The 23,530-nt window shown below is 40.2% G+C and overlaps 1 protein-coding gene across 7 annotated transcripts in view; it reads left to right on the top strand.

The window, feature by feature from the left end:
• Nucleotides 1-23,530, top strand: part of LOC133544524 (ATP-dependent RNA helicase DDX3X-like) — a 45,680-nt gene that overhangs the window by 17,077 nt on the left and 5,073 nt on the right. Inside the window, exons 2-19 of one of the 7 annotated variants that reach the window (XM_061889945.1) lie at nucleotides 1,442-1,493; nucleotides 1,738-1,785; nucleotides 1,981-2,037; nucleotides 2,130-2,336; nucleotides 2,423-2,525; nucleotides 2,634-2,747; nucleotides 6,852-6,951; nucleotides 7,027-7,162; nucleotides 7,233-7,330; nucleotides 9,691-9,789; nucleotides 9,863-10,023; nucleotides 15,717-15,861; nucleotides 15,947-16,091; nucleotides 16,207-16,257; nucleotides 18,307-18,521; nucleotides 18,605-18,722; nucleotides 18,807-18,960; nucleotides 19,056-19,180. In XM_061889945.1, coding sequence (XP_061745929.1) covers nucleotides 1,442-1,493; nucleotides 1,738-1,785; nucleotides 1,981-2,037; nucleotides 2,130-2,336; nucleotides 2,423-2,525; nucleotides 2,634-2,747; nucleotides 6,852-6,951; nucleotides 7,027-7,162; nucleotides 7,233-7,330; nucleotides 9,691-9,789; nucleotides 9,863-10,023; nucleotides 15,717-15,861; nucleotides 15,947-16,091; nucleotides 16,207-16,257; nucleotides 18,307-18,521; nucleotides 18,605-18,722; nucleotides 18,807-18,960; nucleotides 19,056-19,180 — 2,128 coding nt within the window. Of the gene's footprint in view, nucleotides 1-1,441; nucleotides 1,494-1,737; nucleotides 1,786-1,977; nucleotides 2,038-2,129; nucleotides 2,337-2,422; nucleotides 2,526-2,633; nucleotides 2,748-6,851; nucleotides 6,952-7,026; nucleotides 7,163-7,232; nucleotides 7,331-9,690; nucleotides 9,790-9,862; nucleotides 10,024-15,716; nucleotides 15,862-15,946; nucleotides 16,092-16,206; nucleotides 16,258-18,306; nucleotides 18,522-18,604; nucleotides 18,723-18,806; nucleotides 18,961-19,055; nucleotides 19,181-23,530 lie in introns of all 7 variants that reach the window. The other 6 variants (XM_061889946.1, XM_061889944.1, XM_061889949.1 and 3 more) reach the window with 6 other exon arrangements.

Below are 23,530 nucleotides of genomic sequence, written 5' to 3'. Positions count from 1 at the left end.
GCCTCAGCACTGCCTGGCTGGCCGAGGAGAGGCTGCTTGAATGCGGTTGTGCCGCTTCAAAGGGGTTAGCATGTTTGATGTGTTGGCAGAAGCATACCCTACTGCTGCTCAACAATGTCTGCAAACCTCCGTCCTCCATTGTTGTATCGCAGCGCGAAACCGAAGTGTTCCCAAAGGGGAGATGTTAACGAAGCAGGAGGGTCTTCCAGCTCTGGCTTTTGCAGGTTGTCCTAGCCCGGTTGCTGCTAGCCTGCCGTGTGTTGTGTCTCGCTCTGCATTGTTTACATAACGTGCGGTGCGCTACCTAATATGTCCGTGTGGAAACTCCTTCGGTACACCTCCGAACCCAACCGAAACCCCCATACCGAAACGGTTCAATACAAAAACACATACCATTACACCCCTACAAAGTACCAATTAGCACAGTAGCTAACAACATTACTGCTCTACTGACTGAATGAGCACTGGAGATCGATAAGCCCGCCCACGATGCATGTGCTGCCCGACACAAAATGGCTTTATGGTAGATTAAACGTTTGTACAACACATAGATAATGTTTGCACACCAAAGCATAATTCTATTCAATCTGTGGTTCGTAAATTGAAAAGGTTGTATAATGAGGGGTTCATAAATTGAGGTTCCGCTTATATGAAAATGTGACCAATAAATTTTCCTGCTAGCGTCAAACTAGTTCGCTAGCTAATAGCGATTTAAGACTATGCGTTCCTTTAGCACAAAAACCTAATTAACAACTATTAAAGAGCTGAATTTTTATAATTTGACATGGAACGCACAAGAGGTCCTTAATCCAATACCACAATTTGAGAAGGGAGATAATAACATTAGTGCCCCTTTTTCCTCTATAAAACACATACAAATAGTACTATCTTCTGTTTGGAAAAATGCATACCGATGCTTTCAGCAACTAGAAATATACGACAGACAAGGTAGTCATAATTCCCACAAGATTGTGTGTGTAAAAGTAAAACATTTTTTTTTACTGCCTGGTGGAATCAAACTAATCTAAAAACTACCCCAAGGCAGCTTTGGCTACAAATGTAGCCAATGTGTGAATGCGGAGTGTAAGAATGATGGGTTCTCACTTCTCTGTCAAGTGCTTTGAGTGTCTAGAAAAGCGCTACACTATATAAATCCATCCATCCTAATACATTATTATTATTATTTATTAATGAGGAGCTAAATACAGATCTATCTGCATTCACATGCCCGCTGCTACCATTAAACGGATCAACGTGGACCCTAACCTAAACAAGTTGAAAAACTTATTCGGGTGTTACCATTTCGTGGTCAATTGTACAGAATATGTACTGTACTGTGCAATCAACTAATAAAAGTTTCAATCGATCAATCAAAAGACAACTTTTGTTTATTTACACCTTTGGCCAAACTTGACTGTCGAATTTGTGTTTACCTCCTCAGCTTGCTGTCCTAGACTTGACTGCAGCGGACGGACAAGGTGGCGGCACCAACAGTAAGCGCTTCCTCCTCAGTCTTATCTGTAAGAGCAGTTGGTAATCGCAAAACTAGCTGATTTGGCCGTGTGATGCCATAAAAACATAGAGAGAGCCACGTGGGTGCATGAAGGGGCACTGTGAATATTGCAAAGCACTGCCACCTCCGTTGCGTTAAGCAACAGTTGTTTGGGTTTTGGTTCTCACCTAATTGCTCCATGTAGCATTTATGAGAATGATGCTCATGTCTTTCTGTGTCTGCAGGACGATACATTCCCCCCCATTTACGGAACAACGATGGTCCCAAAAATGGTGAGACGCATCGATTCAGTGCTCTTTCATGCTCCCAACAAATCCTGCTAAATTGTCCAAAAGTAGCTTGCCATTTTCTATGGCTTCCATTTGCGATTACAAGCACTCAAAGGTCGCCACAATATAATTTTGTGATTTTAAAAAAAAGTTATAATTAACGACGGCACTGATGAAATACTGTTTTTGTTTTAGCAGGAAATGCGTTTGTTGCTGCTCGACAGGGCGGTTACACCATCGCTCCTGCCGCCGCCTGTAAGTGGGCCTTCTCTAAAGTTGAATGTGTGCTCCGTAGTGGCTTGTCTTGCTTATGGTAATCGGTTTGGTCACTTTTGTCCCGCTTGCAGTCGGTTGGGATGCAAGCCGTGGCAACTTTGTCAACGGCTTCCATGACAACCGCATGACTGGCAGCAACACATATAACCGTGGCCCGCCTCGCATGGAGCGGGGTCGAGGGGGCTTGGCTGGAGGCGGCTACCGTGGCAACAGGGCCGGAGCCTTCAATCCCATCAACACTGCTCAGCCGATTGCTTTCGGGTTGTACGAAAACAAAGGTGGCAATCCTCTTTGACTGTGTGCAAACCTTGAGCGGCTGTGGTGAGGAACTTGACTCCTCATTTCTGTCCTATGACTTTGTCAGATGCTGGTGGGTGGAACACCGCCAAGGACGCCTATAGCAGCTTCGGAAACAACAGAGGAAAGTCTGCATTTTTCAATGACCGAAGCAATGCTAATCGTGGACGGTGAGATGATCATGTTCTCCTTTTTGATTGTTGGTAGTCACAAAAAGATCCTCCGGACGACTGCAGGCGCACACGTGTTACACATCATGGTTTTCTTCTTTGGTTCAGGTTCGACCACGGTGGGTATAGTGGTGGCGGAGGCGGAAACAGCCGCTGGGTAGAGGAGGTCAGAGATGACGGAGACTGGTCCAAACCAACGCCACTCAATGAACGCCTTGAGCAGTAAGTCATATAATGCATCTGGAAAGTATTTACAGTGCTTCACTTTTTCCTTATTTTGTTATGTTACAGCTTTACTTAAAAATTAAGTCAATCAATTTTGTTCTCAAAATTCTACAGACAAGCCCCATAACAACAATGTGAATAAGTTGAGTTTTTTTTTTTTTTTTCCAAAGATATTTTTGCATATATATTAAAAATAATGAACTAAAAAATCACATCTACATAAGTATTTACAGCTTTTGCTCAATACGTTGTTGATGCACCTTTGGCAGCAATTACAGCCTCAAGTCTTTTTGAATACGATGCCTCAAACTTGGCACACCTATCTTTGGGCAGCTTTGCCCATTCCTCTTTGCAGCACGTCTCAAGCTCTATCAGGTTGGATGGGAAGTGTTGGTTTTCATCCAGGATGTGTCTATACATTGCTGCATTCATCTTAGTCTAGTCAGGGAGGTGACACAATAACGCAATAGTCATTCTTTCAGAGCTACAGCATTCCTCTGTGGACAACCATCTCTGCAGCAATTCACCACTTAGGCCTGAATGATGTAGTGGCCAGACAGAAGCTGTTTCTCAGTAAAAAGTTTACCTAAATGCACCCGAAAGACTCTGACCATAAGAAAAAAAAATATCTCATCTGATGGGACAGAGATTGAACTCTTTGTTGTGAATGCCAGGCATCATGTTTGGAGGAAACCAGGCACTGCTCATCACCAGGCCAATACCATCCCTGCAGTAAAGCATGGTGTTGGCAGCATCATGCTGTGGGGATGTTTTTCAGCAGCAGGAACTGGGAGTCTTTTTAGGAGAGAGGGAAATGTGAATGCAACAATATACAGAGACATCCTGGATGAAATCAACGTTTACCATCCAATCTGATGGAGCTTGAGGTGCTGCAAAGAGGTGTGGGGAAAAGGAAATTGGCAAAACAGTCCACTGTATGTTTTTTTCCACACCACACAGAGAACCAAACCACACACAAGCAGGCATGCAAAGAGAGTCGCCTCGATGGGTTGCACAAATGTTGACAGTGTTCAAGGGTTGCAGGATATATGATATAAATGTTATCAATCTAGCAGACAACAGCGTGTTTAATACCATTGTCTTATCGTGATCTTGCATGTTGATGACACATCACGCAAATTTGATAGCGACAATCAAATGGCCGTATCCTTAGCGCAATATATTGCGTCCTCGCGAGCGGTTAACTAATTCTGGCCTCCATGTCGGGAAATAAAGTATCAGTAAATGGTCAAAACTGCAGTGTTCTAATTTTTGTTTTTATTTTTTAACCATCACATTGTTGGTTTACAAACTCAGGAAATATATTAAGCACAGGAGGACTTTAAGGAGAAAAACCAAAGGTAGATGTTTTATGTATAGTATTTTGCACTATTTACTTTATTTTGATCAAAATGTTGTCCATCTATCCGTTTTCTACCGCTTGTCCTTTTCAGGGTCGCGGGGGGTGCTAATACTTATCTCAGTTGTCTGTATGTAATTTATATTTGTAAACAAAATTTAATCGGTCATTGATGTTACGACAGAAGTTAACCAGATGTTACCAGTAAATTAGCAAGTAGATTAATAACCGTTTTGACAAATTAATAAAAATACATAATACGTTCTATTATAATCTATATGCTAAATAATATGTTGTGTTGATTATCGTTATCAGAGGAGGCTGCAATATATTTCACAGTACACATTTTTGGTCATATTCCCTATCCCTTATGCGCGCCTAACCTGAGATTGCGCATATTTGTCAGTTAGGAGGAAGGCTGAGCAATATGGCGGAAAACTGTTCATGATATAAGTTTTTTATATTAGTCAATATTGATAATTATTATTTTTTTATGACCAATGCAATTTTTTACCAGGAGAAAAATAAAATGAATGTCAACATTTTTCAGTGCTGTAAGTTGTGATAAATTGTTCGCAAATGTGCCTAAACATAGGCCGTGGGACTTAAAAACAACAACAACAAAAACTGTCGAACATGTGAGAAAAGGAATTTAAACCCTTTTATCACATTTTGCTCTTAAACTAAATCCATCCAAATTGAAAAAACGAGAGTAACATTTTTACCCATCTATATAGCATGTTTGAAATAAATTTAAACCATAACATTTGAAAAATTGGACTGTGGTAACACAAACCAGTTAAAGATTCAAAGAAGCTGCTGTCATAGCAGACAAACAGCTTCTGCGAGCCTGCTAAACTACCAAAAACAGCTCAAGATAACTGCTTGGACTCGCTGACGTCACTAGGCAACAGGCACCGCCTTTTAAAAGCCACACACTCAGACACACAAACTGTTGTCATATATATATATATATATATATATATATATATATATATTAAACCTATTTCAACTGCATAATGCCAGATATTTGAAGTTAATTTTTTAAGTAACACATTATTTACTTCTCCTAGTAATCAATTACATCTATTAAAGAGTAATTCCGTTAATAATTCAATTACTTTTTTGGTAAAGTAACAAGTAACTAGCCTGTCACACAGTATCATGAAGCAGTTAGCAGGTTGGTGTCCCTGGCTAAAATATTTGTGTGCATGTCCTATAATATTATTTACCTATAAAAACACCATTGTTAAAGGTCGAAAATGTTCATGTTGCTGCTGATGTTAAAACATGTCCTCTGAATCCAGGGCACTTTATCTCACATTTTGTTCTTTTGTGTTTTTTTTTTAAAGAAGACTGGAGATTATATTTGACTTTTTTTATTATTTTTAAGGATTTTCATTATTTTCTCAAAAAACCTCTTAAGTTGGAATCATATAATGCAAAACCTACTTTTCTTAATTTTTGGTACCTGTTTTTGTGTATTTGGGATCCCCTAATTGTCCCTGAAAAAAAAAAGGCACGGTCGAGATACTTTGTTACGTCAACGGATATTTCCATTCATGGGCCATTATATATCGGGATATGAGTTTTGATCTATATCGCTCAGCCCTACACTCGTGTTAGCGACAGTGCTAGCATAGTTTAGGGATGTTCTCTTTTTTTTAAATTGTGCGTTACAGTAGGCCTTATGATGGCTTTGGGTCTATATGTATGAGTGCACACGTGAACCTTGAGTGTTCAAAATGAAATGGTGATATTTAGACATTTCACATTGCTACAAAAAAACTAAAGTCTGGTAGATTCTGAGAAACGAACACTAGCATAGATAGGTAAATAGATAGTACTTTATTGATCCCTTTAGGAGAGTTCCTTCAGGAAAATAAAAAAATTTGCCATGAAATGGCAACATGACAAATGTCAGTCAAACGTTTGGAGGGTTTTTGGAAATGCTAGTTTTTCAATGGAATTAAAGGGCAGCATGTCTTGTAGTAACCACACTTTCTCTGAGCGCACGCTATTTTGCACTGTTTCGTTTGCACTTACCTTGTTCGCCAAACACCTCAGTGTGAGTGTGGTCGGTCGGGACCAAGATTCGCCGTCTTCATTTGCAGTTCTTTTACCAGTTGGAAATACTAAGTGGGTGGTTGGATATCAAGTAGGCATGCAAGTTTGTTAAGTGTGATTTATTTGATGGCACCATTCTTGCGCGAATTCAACAAATTGTTTCCTCATCTCACCTTATTCCACTGACTTAAAACCGAAATATTCCCACACTGGTGGTATTTGGTTTTGCAATCATTTTGTTCTCCGTGTTTCTACTATCGCTTGTTGTGTTTGTCACGGGCTAACGTGTTGCACTGTGTGATGCTAGTGACCCTGCCTCTCCGCTTACAGACACCTAATGAATGACAAGAGGCTCCGGAACTTTCTTTTCATTTCCTATGGCACAAACACACGCAGTTGCTGATACCAATGCAAAGAATGAATGTTCTTGACGCGTGTAAACCAGAATGTAAACAGCCTTTATCGACCCTAGAAAAATGACCGACTTCATTTTCATTTAGCGCTTCATTAACTGACTTATTAAATTTTGCTCAGGCCTAAGCTTGACCGTTCAGTCTTGGTTTTTGTGTTGTGTGCATTTGTTCCTATTGAAGTATTCAATGACTGGTTGCAAAGGAGTCAAACATGGTTGGAAACTAATCATTGAGTTTGTGGTTTTCCCTCTGCCCTTTTAGTGAGCTGTTCTCTGCCAGCAACACTGGGATTAATTTTGAGAAATACGATGACATTCCTGTTGAAGCCACTGGACAGAACTGCCCTCATCACATCGAAAGTGTAAGAATAACGACCATTTGTTTTTTTTCACATGCAGTTTGTAAGTTAGTGTGACCAGTATCCTTCTCTGTGCAGTTCCAGGATATAGACATGGGCGAGATTGTCATGGGCAACATTGGGCTGAGCCGCTACACCCGACCTACCCCTGTCCAGAAATATGCCATTCCTATCGTAAAGTCCAAGAGAGACCTAATGGCCTGCGCACAGACTGGTAGGGCGTGTGTGAATTCTTCTGTGCATAACCAGAACAAAGCTGTTGATTTTCCGTGTCATGCGTGTAGGTTCTGGGAAAACAGCAGCATTCCTCCTACCAATTCTTAGCCAGATCTATGCTGAGGGACCAGGAGATGCCCTTAATGCAGCTAAAGCCTCCGGGCAGGTGAGGAATTTATTTTCAGTATTGGCGTTGTAAGGGTTTGTGGAGTAGTGACTCGCTTAATCCGGCAGATGGCGTTACAAGAACAAACAGCCTTAGAGCAGCAGGAGTGTCTCAACTTTATCCACATAGGGCTGCATACTGAAAATTCAAAACATGAGGGGGAAATTTCTATGTATTCAATTTACAAAATAAATACAATATGCATATTTTTCATTTATTGAAAATATATATATTCAAGAAAAGACACTGATTGCTTGTAGTGTAGTGGTTTTCATGGCTGGCACGGTTTGGTTCTCACTTCCCACTCAGTAATGATGTGAGTAGTTGGTAAATTGTTAGATGTAAATATAAACGGAATACAATGATTTGGAAATCATTTTCAACTCTGTTTAGTTGAATATGCTACAAAGACAACATATTTGATGTTCAAACTGATAATCATTTTTTTGGGCAAATAATCATTAACTTTAGAATTTTAAGCCAGCAACACGTGACAAAGAAGTTGGGAAAGGTGGCAATAAATACTGATAAAGTTGAGGAATGCTCATCAAACACTTATTTGGAACATCCCACAGGTGTGCAGGGCAATTGGGAACAGGTGTGTGCCATGATTGGGTATAAAAACAGCTTCCCAAAAAATGCTCAGTCTTTCACAAGAAAGGATGGGGCGAGGTACACCCCTTTGTCCACAACTGTGTGAGCAAATAGTCAAACAGTTTAAGAACAAGGTTTCTCAAAGTGCAATTGCAAGAAATTTAGGGATTTCAACATCAACGGTCCATAATATCATCAAAAGGTTCAGAGAATCTGGAGAAATCACTCCATGTAAGTGGCATGGCCGGAAACCAACATTGAATGTCAGTGAACATCAAATATCTTGTCTTTGTAGTGCATTCACTTGAATATGGGTTGAAAAGGATTTGCAAATTATTGTGCTCTGTTTATATTTACATCTAACAAAATTTCCAAACTCTTATGGAAACGGGGTTCGTATAATCGATACTAGAAAAATCTGTATTAATATTTATTTTGTTCATGTTTACTAACTCAGGAAATACATCTCTGGAAACAGGCAAAGGAGCAAAAACTAAATGATTTACAATATTTTTTTAACTATAGAGCGCACCGGATTATAAAGCACACTGTCAAGGAGTGATGTGCTTTCTTTTTCTTGTGCTTGTTAAAAGTTGGGCAGCTGCAGTTGTGACAGTGTGGATTGACTAACTTTTACTTTATGAGAAAACAGTGTCCTCCACAGTGGACATGTTGAAATCAGTTTGGAATCACTAACAGTTTAACTTGTTATAATGTAAACGCCTCTCAAACTGATGTTTGACTTTGCTTGCTTCAAATATATTTTCTCGGTGAGCGTTTGAGGTGGCCCTGCCTTGTGCCTTCTGCCAGAGTGCAGCTGGATAGATGCCAAGCAAACTGTGGAAATGGCTGGATTTATCAAGTAAATTTTCAGTTTACTCATATTTCTTGCAGTTTAGAGTTTTTCTTGGTGATTTACCTCCATGAGGTGCGACGTGTCCGGCTGGTTCTGTGTCATCTTGGAAAGGCTGGAGATAAAAATGCCGCGCTTTGCTTTGCAGAACGCATCATTTCATACATCTGTCAAAAAGGTTATGTTTTCACCAGTGCTTGTCTGTTTATTAGTAAAATATTTCAAAGAGTTATGGATTTTGAGGATTTTTTTACGAAATGTCCAAAAAACTAATTCCTGTCATTTACTAAGAACACATTTCACTTCCTGCTTACGGCGTTTCATGCCCGCATCAATTCACCCCGTACTGTGCAGAGGATTATGGGAGATTCAGGACTACTCATCAAGTTTTTGTTTGATACCGTCATGCCTACAGTATTACTGTGAAGACTTTGAAACCATAATACCGCGGTATCTACAATACTGGTACATCCCTACAGCTAATACATGTGCTCGGTATCGGCTGATCTTAATCACTGCAACATAAAACCCTGATCAGAACTTCCCTATGGTTGTCTCTGATCTCTGTGATTGAATGACTGATTAGTCTCGACTAGAGTGTAGGCTTACCAATGATGCAAAACAATATCAGTGAGATGTATTGAAGAAATGAAAACCTGGCAAACACATTTTTAAAACTGAATAAATCAAAATATATGTAATAAAAGAACAGACTGTTCATCAAAAAAGTTTCGTAAATTACATTGTTGTAAAAACAATTTGTTTTGCTGCTACTATAAATGTGTTAGCGGTAGGTTTGATGTCTTCATTTTACACCCTTCTTTAACTTTAAAGCCTCTAATTTGTATTTTTTAATGTTGAGTATTATATTATGGATTTTATTTTAATCTTGTAATTATTCCTCATGTTGCAGGAAAACGGAAAGTATGGCCGTCGCAAGCAGTACCCCATTTCTCTGGTCCTGGCACCAACTCGAGAGCTGGCCCTGCAGATATACGACGAGGCGCGGAAGGTATGTTTGCATTCAGATCTAAAACCCCATAGAGATTGCAAACGATGAAGTTGTGTTAATTTTCGTCTCCTAGTTTTCCTACCGATCCAAAGTGCGTCCCTGCGTCGTGTACGGAGGAGCAGACATCGGCCAGCAGATCCGAGAACTGGAGAGGGGGTGTCATCTGCTGGTCGCGACGCCTGGGAGGCTGGTAGACATGATGGAGAGGGGCAAGATTGGACTGGATTACTGCAAGTAAGACTTAAACAATAGAAAATAAAGGCACTCTTTTTTTTTGATGCTTAGTATGTGTATGTTAAAACATTGTTAGAAAACTCAATGGCTCTGTATGGAACGGAACACAGACATAAAATCTCAAATTGTGGCATGGATACAGAAATATAGTTCTAGGATTTTTTTTGGGGTAACATTACGAGACTAATACTTTTCTTAAAGTTGACTCTGTGATGGGTTCCTGTCAGGGGTTTCTTTGTACATTGGCAAAATCCTTTTCAGGCATCCCTTTCCAATTATGACAGGTGAACAATAACAGTAAGTCAAAGGTGCTGTTTGCAATTTGCTCACAATTCCATTTTTCAAAGCAAAAAAAGAACAAAAAACATTGTCCCCTTATGTTACCATTAGCGGTTTTAAAAGTATACACGGGTGAAGTGGAGCCACGTAATTAAGGCCGTCCACAAAACGACGCTCTCTGATGAGACGGCTTGAACATGGTCTGTGTGTAAAACATAATCACTGCAAAATTTTGACCAAAGAACCATCATTACCTGCTATGTACCCTATTTTTCAGACTATAAGTCGCAGTTTTTTTCATTGTTTGGCCGGGGGTGCGACTTATACTCAGGAGCGACTTATGTGTGAAATTATTAACACATTACCGTTAAATATCAAATAATATTTAGCTCATTCACGTAAGAGACTAGACGTATAAGATATCATCGGATTTAGCAAGTAGGAGTGACAGATTGTTTGGTAAACGTATAGCATGTTTTATATGTTGTAGTTATTTGAATGACTCTTACCATAATATGATACGTTAACATACCAGGCACCTTCTCAGTTGGTTATTTATGCATCATGTAAAGTACACTTATTCAGCCTGTTGTTCACTATTCTTTATGTATTTTAAATTGCCTTTCAAATGTCTATTCTTGCTGTTGGGTTTTATCAAATAAATTTTCCAAAATAATGCGACTTATACTCAAGTACGACTTATATGTTTTTTCCCTTCTTTATTATGCATTTTCGGCAGGTGGAACTTATGCTCCGGAGCGACTTATACACCGAAAAATATGGTATAGCACAAGGAAGTGTTTTTAAATGTAGAAAAAAAATCATAATATGACCCCTTAAAAGGCCTACTGAAACCCACTACTACCCACCACGCAGTCTGATAGTTTATACATCAATGATGAAATATTAACATTGCAACACATGCCAATACGGCTTTTTTAGTTTACTAAATTACAATTTTAAATTTCCCGGGAGTTTCGTCCTGGAAACGTTGTGTAATGATGACGTGTACGCAGGACGTCACGCGTTTTTAGGAAGTATGAGCGCTACGCACACACATAGGTAAAAGTCGTCTGCTTTAACGGCATAATTACACAGTATTTTGGAGATCTGTGTTGCTGAATCTTTTGCACTTTGTTCAAATAATATTGGAGAAGTCACAGTAAAAAGATGGAGTTGGGAAGCTTTAGCCTTTAGCCACACAAACACACGGTGATTCCTTGTTTAAAATTCCCGGAGCTGAAACTTTTCTATGGATCAGAACGCGGTCAAGCGAACATGAATCCAGACCAAATGTCAACCAGCAGGTTTCGGTGAGAAAATTGTGGTTACAAAGTCGCCACTTACCGGATATCAGCTGAGCTTGTGTCGTCCGTTCGGCTGCTGTCGACACCCGTGAGACATTAGTGTCAACACACCTGTGGACGTACACCTTCGACTATCAGGTAAAATTAAACTCACTAAAACAGTAGCGACACAATAGAAAGAGAAGGGATTTCCCAGAATTATCATAGTAAATGTGTTTAAAAACATCGGAATACGTCCCAATGCTATCGCGTTTTTTTTTGTCTTTTTTTTTTTTCTAGTCCTTTGCTATCAATATCCTCAAACACGAATCTTTCATCCTCGCTCAAATTAATGGGGAAATTGTCATTTTCTCAGTCCGAATAACTGTTTTTGTTGGAGGCTCCCATTAAAATCAATGTGAATACGTGAGGAACCCCCACACTTGCGACATCATCGTCTGCGACTTCCGGTAAAGGCAAGGCTTTTTCAGGAAGTACCAAAAGTGGCGAACTTTATCGTCGATTTTCTCTACTAAATCCTTTCAGCAAAAATATGGCAATATCGCAAAATGATCAATTATGACACATAGAATGGACCTGCTATTCCCGTTTAAAGAAGAAAATCTCATTTCAGTAGGCCTTTAAGCTCATGATGCAGTAAATTCAAATTTTTTTTTTTACTGGATACTTTCTGCTTGTAGACATTGTATCTGTAAGTAATATGTAACTATAATTATGTGATACTTGTTTGTATTGATAAATGGGGTGTTTTAGGTTGCAATAGTGTTAAATCAGGGCAGTGGTTCTCACTTATTTTCTGTCATGCCCTCCCTATTAAGAAGAAAATATTTCGCGGCCCCCTTTCACTCTGCACCATGTCTATAGAAAAATATGTTTTATCTAAAATTGTTGTAACTATACCACTGCATAACATTGTGTGCTTATTTCCATTAAAAGAAACACACCAATCTTCCCTTGCGTCCCATTGTAGTTACAGTGAAGCCAAGTGCTACATACGCTTCGTCATATTCGAGTACGGCAAAAAAAGCATGTTCCCCGGGGTCACACGCGCATCACTCTAGGGGGGGCCTACTCCACTATTTGAGAAGGAATTAATTAGGGACTCTAATAAGTGTGGCTAGCTTGTGTGCTGTTGTGTAGCTGCAAACTTTTTTTGTAAATTTAGTGTAAAAAAAAATCCAAGAAAAAAACAACCTTAAGTGTTTATTGGAGGACATTTAGCGGGTAAATGGCTGTTAAGCTATGCACAAGTAACGCACTGCAGAACTGCATTCATTGGAGTGATTATAACTATGATTTTCATAGCCATCTGGTATCTGATATCTAACAGATATCCAAAATCAATATTGGATCAGGTGTGGGCAATGTGGTCCAAAACTGGGTATTTTTAGGCCAGGGGTCGGCAACCCGCGTCTCCGGAGCCGCATGCGGCTCTTTGACCACTCTGTTGTGGCTCAGCCGCATACTTGCCGACCGCCCGGAGAAGTCCGGTAGATTTCCAATTTTAATGTCTTCATCAGATATCTCCCGGGTAAAAATTTTTCGATTTTCACCCAGACATCAACTTTGAGGGCGTGCCGTGATGACAATGCCTCGAACACCCTTTCGACATGTCATCGCGCCAAGATTTTCACCATGCTATTTGCGTGCCGGCCGATGGTCACATTTTAGATGCGACCTCTATCTGAATGCATACACAACTGCAAGGCATACTTGTTCAACCGCCATACAGGTCCCACTGAGGGTTGTGATATAAACAACTTTTACACTTTTACTAATATGCGCCACACTGTGAACCCACACCAAACAAGAATGACAAACACATTTCAGGAGAACATCCGCACTATAACACAACATAAACACGACAGAACAAATATCCAGAATCCCATGTATCCTGACTCTTCCGGGCTCCATTATACACCCACCTAACACCAACCCCCCCCCCCCCCCCCCAACCCCGCCCACTTCAACCGACGCACGGAGGGGTGTGGGTGGGTTGGGGGTGTGGGTTGGTTGGGTTGAAACGGGTCAAAATGGCTCTTTGAGTGGTAAAGGTTGCCGACCCCTGTTTAGGCAGAAGAATGGTGAGCTACAATATGGTATTTTCAACTAAAGTGTTTATACTCAACATCACATTACTATTGCTAACATTGTTCGGAAAATTACTTTAAAAAAGTAATTTATATACTTGTTACTTTTTGTTAAGTTACTAATGGAAGTACTCTTTAGTAAATGTAATTAATTACTAGGGAAAGTAATTAATGCGTTACTTATAAAAAAGCTTTAAATATGTAATATGCAGTTGAGAGTTTATGAGCGTGTGTCCCTGCGTGCGTGTGCCTTATGTAAAAGGTGATGTCTTATGTAAAACGCCCAGTGACGTCGGAGGGTTTCGGATCAACTATATTACTTAGCTTTAGCAGTTAGCAGCGGCAGTTTGTCAGCTCTGATGGCTGTCCTGTTGAATCTTTTAACCAGCTTGTTACCTCTGGTTATTAAAGCGGAGCTGCCACCAGCACCCGCTAGCGGCAAAGCTACAGTGCAGGCACGTCACTGTGCGCGAAAGCGAATGTGGCAGGGTGTCGTATCGGCAATGCACACTAGCAAATCTGGACGCGTGCCAGACCCTTCCTCAGCTATGGTGCCTGCTTGGCTGCAAACAGCTGTAACAAAGGCACATAAAGAAAGATACCTCTATGGTGGAATTGTCTCAAATATATATCGCTTTCTAAAATACATTGATATTCTATATTATAAACCTTTTCAGAGTTTCCCCTATATGTAAATGATCGCGCAGCGGCACAGCAGATTACACACCTTCTAAAGTTTTTTTTCTTTCTCCCGTTTTTTTTAAATGAAAACAGTTTTTTTAACTAAAAATAAATTAAGTGATATGTTGTATGAATGGATATAATGCATAAAGTCAATTATTGACCATAATACGTAAGTTTGAAAATAGCTCAAATATCATAAAAACCTTCCTCATTGCTTTATTTTGGAAAAACAAAAACTGCAGCTGGTCCCGCACCTAAACGAGTTGACACTTGGCAAAATTCATCCTTGCAATTGCAAATCAAAATGATCACGTCATGATTTCATATTGACCACGCCCCCACTGCCAAGCATATAGTGGCAATCTAGGGCAGTGTTTTTCAACCAAGGCACATGTTTTGCTTTGAAAAAAATCCAGCGGCACACCACCAGCAGAAATCATTACAAAACGAAACTCTGTTGACAGTAAAAAGTCGCTGTCGCAATTGTTGGATATGACTTTTAACCGGACCCAACTGTGCATCAATATAGCTCAAAGTAGGTGTACTTTCACGTCCTGTCACATCACACCGTGACTTATTTTGAGTTATTTGCTGTTTTCCTGTGTGTAGTGCTTTAGTTCTTATCTTGCGCTCCTATTTTATTGTCTTTTTCTCTTTTTTTTTGGTATTTTCCTGTAGCAGTTTCATGTCTTCATTTGAGCGCTATTCGCCGCACCTGCTTTGTTTTAGCAATCAAGAATTTTCCAGTTGTTTTTATCCTTTTGTGGGGACATTGTTGATTGTCATGTCATGTTCGGATGTACTTTGTGGACGTCGTTTTGGCTCCACAGTAAGTCTTTGCTGTCGTCCAGCATTCTGTTTTTGTTTACTTTGTAGCCAGTTCAGTTTGTTTTGTTTTGCATAGCCTTCCCTAAGCTTCAATGCCTTTTCTTAGGGGCACTCACCTTTTGTTTATTTTTGGTTTAAGCATTCGACACATTTTTACCTGCACACTGCTTCTCGCTGTTTCCGACATCTACAAAGCAATTAGCTACCGGCTGCCACCTACTGATATGGAAGATCTCTAGACAGCACCGACACCCAACAACAACACATCATTTGCAGACTATAATTACTGGTTTGCATAAATGTTTTTTTTACCCAAATACGTGAAATTAGACAATCTCCCACGGCACACCAGACTGTATCTCACGGCACACTAGTGTGCCGCGGCACAGTGGTTGAAAAACACTGATCTAGGGAAACCTTGCTTTTGAGAATGTCAGGTGGAATGTGCTGCACTTGTCTATGAAAGCATTTCCAGAAACCAACTCACTGTTTGTGTTTTCTGAAGATACCTTGTTCTTGATGAAGCCGATCGAATGTTGGACATGGGCTTTGAGCCTCAGATACGGCGCATCGTTGAACAGGACACCATGCCTCCTAAAGGCACCCGGCAGACCATGATGTTCAGCGCGACCTTTCCCAAAGAGATCCAGGTGTGTGTCAGCCGCGTACTCTGGGTCACTGCTCCATAGTTCTTAGCCCAGAGGTAAGTCTTAAACTCCTGGTTCCCTCATGCAGATTCTGGCCAGGGATTTCCTAGATGACTACATCTTCCTAGCGGTGGGCAGAGTGGGCTCCACCTCTGAGAACATCACTCAAAAGGTGGTGTGGGTGGAAGAGAGCGACAAGAGGTCTTTCCTCCTGGACTTGCTGAGTGCGACAGGTGAGATGGTCAAATGGTCTTCCACTTTACACACACACACACATTAGATACACACCAAACATTTTGTGAGAGGGAAAGTTTAGAGTTCGTGTTGACGGTGTGGTTTTATCTCAAGTCATCCCCAGTGAAGTGCAGGACAATCCTGGAGACAACATGGAGAAGCCTGGTAAGATCATCACTAGAGAACCTCGCAGCCACCATTTTTTCCCCTCGTGAACAAAAGTGTCTACTTGCCTGCGATACTCATCTTAATGTGGAGAATCTTTGCATCCTGGCATGAATGGGATCTCTCCAACATGTCAGTTACATTTTTATATTATTTTGTCTAATTTATTTGTGTTTACAGAAGTCATCTCTGCAACATGTCGCTTTTAATCAGTGATCACCATTATTATTCCTGTTCATATTATTATTATTATTATTATTATGTCTGTTTATGCTTGTATTTATCTCCACACTTTGCTGCTCTGTGATGTGGTGCATTTCAATGTTTTTCATTGCATGTTTTTTTTTTTGATTTGCCATCACATGAGCAGTTAGAATTTTTGAACATATCCCTCCAAAAGAATACCAGTGTTTCCCATAAATTCCTTTGTGATGGCCCACCACAACAAAATTTGGACGGGCACAAAGATTTTTTCCAAATTTGTCATAGAACACATGATAACTGGACCATTCGTGTCGCTTGTCGTTCCAACTCTGTACAGTAGGTGGCATCAGAAGTCTGCATATAGTACCAAAGCTGATTTGATCTGTTTTTAAATAGTGACATGTCACACCATCTCTTTAGTCAGTGCACACTAACATGGAAACAAGGAAATAAAATCTTAAAATATTTTTTTCTTAATTTAAAGGCCTACTGAAATGAGATTTTCTTATTTTAACGGGGATAGCAGATCCATTCTGTGTCTCATACTTGATCATTTCGCGATATTGCCATATTTTTGCTGAAAAGATTTAGTAGAGAAAATCGGCGATAAAGTTCGCAACTTTTGGTCACTAATAAAAAAAGCCTTGCCCTTTACCGTAAGTAGCAGACGATGTGCGCGTGACGTCACGGGTTCTGGAGCTCCTCACATTGTTTACAATCGTAGCCTCCAGCAGCAAGAGCCATTCGGACCAAAAAAAGCGACAATTTCCCCATTAATTTGAGTGAGGATGAAAGATTCGTGGATCAGAGAATTTAGAGTGAAGGACGAGAAAGAAAGAAAAAAAGGCGATTTCAGTGGGAGCGATTCAGATGTTACTAAACACATTTTTCTAGGATAATTCTGGAAAATCCCTTATCTGCCTATCGTCTTGCTAGGGTTTTAGTGAGATTAAATAGTACCTGAAAGTCGGAGGGGTGTGGCCACGGGTGTGTTGACCGCCAGTGTCTCTGAGGGAAGTCACGTAGCTGGAGCAGGACGGAAGCTCCGCTGATGTCTCCGGTAAGAGCCGACTTATTTCCACATTTTTCTCACCGAAAACTCCCGGTTGACCTGTGGTCGGGATCCATGTTCGCTTGACCGCTGTGTTCTATAGTAAAGCTTCACCTTCGGGAATTTTAAACAAGCAAACACTGGCTGTGTTTGTGTGGCTAAAGGCTAAAAGCTTCCCACCTCCATCTTTCTACTTTGACTTCTCCATTATTAATTGAACAAATTGCAAAAGATTCAGCAACACAGATGTCCAGAATACTGTGTAATTATGCGATTAAAGCAGACTACTTATAGCTAGGATCGGGCTGGAAAATCATGTCCGTTACAACCCGAGAGGTCAAACGCACGCGTCATCATACCGCGACGTTTTCAACACGACACTTCGCGGGAAATTTAAAATTGCAATTTAGTAAACTAAAAAGGCCGTATTGGCATGTGTTGCAATGTTAATATTTCATCATTGATATATAAACTATCAGACAGCGTGGTCGGTAGTAGTGGGTTTCAGTAGGCCTTTAACTTATTTGGCTAAATAAGATTTAAAAACATCGGCTAATGTCGCACATTTCTTATGGTACGAAACAAAATGCTCAGTTTTATCCGTCCACACTGAAACATGAGTTTTGCGTCATGGCCAATTATCCAAACAGGGCGATAGCGTCATTCACGTCACACCAAACCACAACCGATACATTCGTGTCCTGTGGGAAACACTGAATACATTCTGCCATCTCAGTTTTCAGTTAAATCTCAATGCTCCCACGACAGTGAAATTCTTTGCATGTAATGGTCAGGTATGTCGTGTGTGTCCTCTTTTGGCCGACTAGGAAAGGACTCGCTGACTCTGGTTTTTGTGGAGACCAAAAAAGGAGCTGACGCCTTGGAAGACTTCCTATACCGGGAGGGCTACGCCTGCACCAGTATCCACGGTGACCGCTCCCAGAGGGACCGAGAGGAGGCCCTAAGCCAGTTCCGGTCTGGGAAATGCCCCATCTTGGTGGCTACAGCGGTCAGTGACATTTTAATTTTGCAAAAGACGCCACAGAAAAATTATTGTGCTTGTTTTTTTTAAAGTTCTGTTCTTACAACTAGGTTGCAGCCCGTGGTCTTGATATCTCCAACGTGAAACACGTCATTAACTTTGACCTACCAAGCGACATAGAAGAGTATGTCCATCGCATTGGACGCACAGGACGAGTGGGAAACCTGGGTAATTTTGGCCGTTCAGTTGCTGTTTGTTGTGAACAAATGACCACACCCCCAATAGTACAAATTTGGCCTTTCTTTTCTTCAGGACTGGCCACATCCTTCTTTAACGATAAGAACGGGAACATCACTAAAGACCTGCTGGACATCCTGGTGGAAGCCAAACAGGAAGTTCCCTCATGGCTCGAGAGCCTGGCTTACGAGCATCAGCATAAGAGCAGCAACCGTGGACGCTCTAAAAGGTCCGGAAACGCACTTTTTGTTAAAGATTCCATGACGGTGAAAGATTTCCATTTGTGCTTTGGTTGTCTTGTTTGTGTAACGATGGCGTCTGCAGGTTTGCTGGTGGTTTTGGAGCGCGTGACTACCGTCAGACGGCTGCTGGAAGCAACCCAGGAGGCTTTGGAGGCCGGGGCGTTCGCAACCAGGCGGGACACGTCGGAGCTCGCAACTTTGCAGGAGGTACAGGTGTCGGTCGTTTTTAGACATGCGATCAGTATCGGCTGATTTCCGTGAAAAACTATGTGATCTTGCCTTTTTCAAGTAAAATCAAATCAACTTTATTTTCAAAGCACATTTAAAATTTACCACAGGGGTAGCCAAAGTGCTTTACAATAGGCAGGTTAAAAGATAACACAAGAAAAAACGAGCCAACGCAACACAGAGTACGATAAAAAATAAATAAAACATAGAAACAGGTTCACAGCAGGTGCATTTTGGGACGCCATAGCAGGATGGAGATCACAGTGCTAAATGCCATGGACTAAGAGTGTATTTTTAAGAGTGATTTAAAAACAGGAAGAGGTAAGTCACTCCAGAGCTTGGGAGCAGCAGCGGCGAAAGCTCTGTCACCTCTAAGCTTCAGCCTTGTGTCAGGGACCGTCAACAGCGGCTGATCTTAGGGATTGGGGGGGCAGTAAGGCTGAAGGAGGTCGGAGAGATATGTTGGAGTGAAGTTGTTTAGACATTTGAAAACAATTAGTAGGAGTTTAAAGTTGATTCGGAAGCGCACAGGGAGCCAGTGAAGGGACGCTAGTATAGTGGTGATGTGCTCACGCCTGCGGGTCTGTGTGCCCTATGCTTGCTTTGTTATCGGCTATCTAACCCAGTGGTTCTCAACCTTTTGTCAGTGGTGTACCCCCTGTGAAAATTTTTTTAATTAAAGTGCCCCCTTATCAGAGCAGAGCATTTTTGGTTGAAAAAAAGAGATAAAGAAGTAAAATACAGCACTATGTCATCAGTTTCTGATTTATTAAATTGTATAACAGTGCAATATATTGCTCATTTGTAGTGGTCTTTCGTGAACTATTTGGAAAAATAAATATAAAAATAACTAAAAACTTGTTGGAAAATAAACAAGTGATTCATTTATAAATGAAGATTTCTACACATAGAAGTAATCATCAACTTAAAGTGCCCTCTTTGGGGATTGTAATAGAGATCCATCTGGATTCATGAACTTAAGTCTAAACATTTCTTCACAAAAAAAAAAGAAATCTTTAACATCAATATTTATGGAACATGTCCACAAAAAATCTAGCTGTCAACTCTGAATATTGCATTGTTGCATTTATTTTCACAGTTTATGAACTTACTTTCATATTTTGTTGAAATATTATTCAATAAATATATTTATAACGGATTTTTGAATTGTTGCTATTTTTAGAATATTTTTGAAAAATCTCACGTACCCGTTGGTATACCTTCAAGTACCCCCAGGGGTCCGCGTACCTCCATTTGAGAACCACTGATCTAACCGTTTAAAGCGCAAAAAAGGATAAACGTTTTGTCAGAGTTCCTTGAGAGGTAATCAATAATGACTGAAGAGTGCAAGATAATATTTTTTTTTGAAGACAACATATGTACCACACACTCCAGTGCAAGGGAGCAGAGCCAAAGAACGCACAAGTTTGCAGTGACCACTCTGTTAAAGGTTTGTTTGATATACTTTTAACGTTTTGTGTTTCCCCTTTAAATATTATCTTGATATTATTTGTATTACTTAAAACAGATTTTTTTCTACAAGTGTTTTTGCAAAGCACCAACTTGGCAAGTCTAAAAATAAATAAAATGTGAGCAAAACCTAAAAAAAGAGTTAAGATTTTACCAAAGGCAACAATCATAAATGAAGCTTTCGGCGCATACACAACATTGACATATATTTATATATAGTGTGGTAAAGACGGGGAAACATGCTACTCATAAACAGCGTGTGCAACAAACATGACAGACACAAAGTTAAGTCATGAAATGCAACCTTCCCCGAGCAAAAATGAGGCATGATTTATCCGAGAGAGTCTTCATACCTATTTCCTTGACGCAGCCACACACAAAGAAGTTGTGACCTCCATGCCTTTCCGAGTTTCTTCATGTTTTGTCCTGTAGAATGACGTCTGGAGCACAATAGTTCGACATGTCTGGGAACACGATCAACTGATAATCCTTGAGATGACTAGACAAATGTGTTTTTTTTATAATGTATAGGAATAGATTCTATTGGATAGTTTGACTGCTTTTTGCAGAAAGATCTAGGCCAGTGGTTCTTAACCTGGGTTCGATCGAACCCCAGGAGTTCAGCGAGGTCAAGGAGGACAGGAGGGGCGGTATACTTTTGTTGGTTGAGTGGCCGTGCCAGCAACGTGAGGGTTCCAGGTTCGATCCCCGCTTCCGCCATCCTAGTCACGGCCGTTGTGTACTTGGGCAAGACACTTTACCCACCTGCTCCCAACTTAGATATTGGCTTTCACTATGTAAAAGCGCTTTGAGTCACGAGAGAAAAGCGTCATATAAATATAATTCACTTCACTTCAAAACACACCTGACTCTTCGTGTGAATACAAACTTCTCCATATCGGCGTATTGCGGATGCGGCAACAGTTGACTGATTTGCAGGTGTGTAATTTGTTGTGAGTTTATGCACTGTGTTGGTTTTGTTGTTTGATCAAGGTGATGTTCATGCACAGTTAATTTTGTGCGCCAGTAAAAAAAACATGGTAACACTTTAGTATGGGGAACATATTCACCATTAATTAGTTTATTTATTAACATGCAAATTAGTAACATATTGGCTCTTAAAGGCCTACTGAAATGAGATTTTCTTATTTAAACAGGGATAGCAGGTCCATTCTATGTGTCATACTTGATCATTTCGCGATATTGCCATATTTTTGCTGAAAGGATTTAGTAGAGAACATCGACAATAAAGTTTGCAACTTTTGGTCGCTCATAAAAAAGCCTTACCTTTACCGGAAGTCTCAGACGATGACGTCACAGGTGTGAGGGCTCCTCACATCCTCACATTGTTTATCACGTGAGCCTCCAGCAGCAAGAGGGATTCGGACCGAGAAAACGACAATTTCCCCATTAATTTGAGCAAGGATGAAAGATTTGTAAATGATGATATTCATAGTGAAGGACTAGGGAAAAAAAAGGCGATTGCATTGGGACGGATTCAGATGTTTTTAGACACATTTATTAGGATAATTCTGGGAAATCCCTTATCTTTCCATTGTGTTGCCAGTGTTTTAATGAGTTAAATAGTACCTGATAGTCGGAGGGGTGTGTCCACGGGTGTCTTGACGCCAGTCTCTGAGGGAAGTAAACGGCAGCTGCATGGACGGCGCTAGCTCTGCTAATCTCCGAAGAGGCGACTTTTTACCACAATTTTCTCACCGAAACCTGCCGGCTGACAAGTGGTCGGGATCCATGTTCGCTTGACTGCTCTGATCCATAGCAAAGCTTCACCTCCGGGAATTTTAAACAGGGAAACACCGTGTGTTTGTGTGGCTAAAGGCTAAAGCTTCCCAACTCCATCTTTCTACTTTGACTTCTCCATTATTAATTGAACAAATTGCAAAAGATTCAGCAACACAGATGTCCGGAATACTGTGTAATTACGCGATGAAAAGAGACAACGTTTAGCCGCAAATGGTGCTGCGCTAATATGTCCCCTGCAACCGGAGACGTCACGCGTACGCGTCATCATTCCACGACGTTTTCAACAAGAAACTCCGCGGGAAATTTAAAATTGTGATTTGGTAAACTAAACCGGCCGTATTGACATGTGTTGCAATGTTAATATTCCATCATTGATATATAAACTATCAGACTGCGTGGTCGGTAGTAGTGGGTTTCAGTAGGCCTTTAACTAGTCATTAAGTACTTATTATTGCCTTACCTTATTATAACCCTTACCCCAACCCAGTAGTTCTCAACCTTTTTTCAGTGATGTACCCCCTGTGAACATGTTTTTAATTCAAGTACCCCCCAATCAGAGCAAAGCATTTTTGGTTGAAAAAAAGATATAAAGTAGTAAAATACAGCACTATGTCATCAGCTTCTGATGTATTAAATTTTATAACAGTGCAAAATATTGCACATTTGTAGTAATCTTTCTTGAACTATTTGGAAAAAAAGATATAAAAACAACTAAAAACTTGTTGAAAAATAAACAAGTGATTAAATTATAAAAAAAGATTTCTACACATAGAAGTAATCATCAACTTAAAGTCCCCTCTTTGGGGATTGTAATATAGATCCATCTGGATTCATGAACTTCATTTTAAACAGTTCTCCACAAAAAAAGAAAACTTTAACATCAACATTTATGGAACATGTCCACAAAAAATCTCGCTGTCAACACTGAATATTGCATTGTTGCATTTCTTTTCACAGTTTATGAACTTACATTCATATTTTGTTGAAGTATTATTCTATATATATATTTATAAAGGATTTTTTAATTGTTACTATTTTTAGAATATTTTTAAAAATTTCACGTACCCCTTGGCATACCTTCAAGTACCCCCATTT

This window comes from Nerophis ophidion, linkage group LG27 (assembly GCF_033978795.1).
Source record: "Nerophis ophidion isolate RoL-2023_Sa linkage group LG27, RoL_Noph_v1.0, whole genome shotgun sequence".
In the NCBI taxonomy this organism is placed as follows: Eukaryota; Metazoa; Chordata; class Actinopteri; order Syngnathiformes; family Syngnathidae; genus Nerophis; species Nerophis ophidion.
Note: the sequence above shows the minus strand (reverse complement) of the source record. Positions and strands in the feature narration are given on the sequence as shown.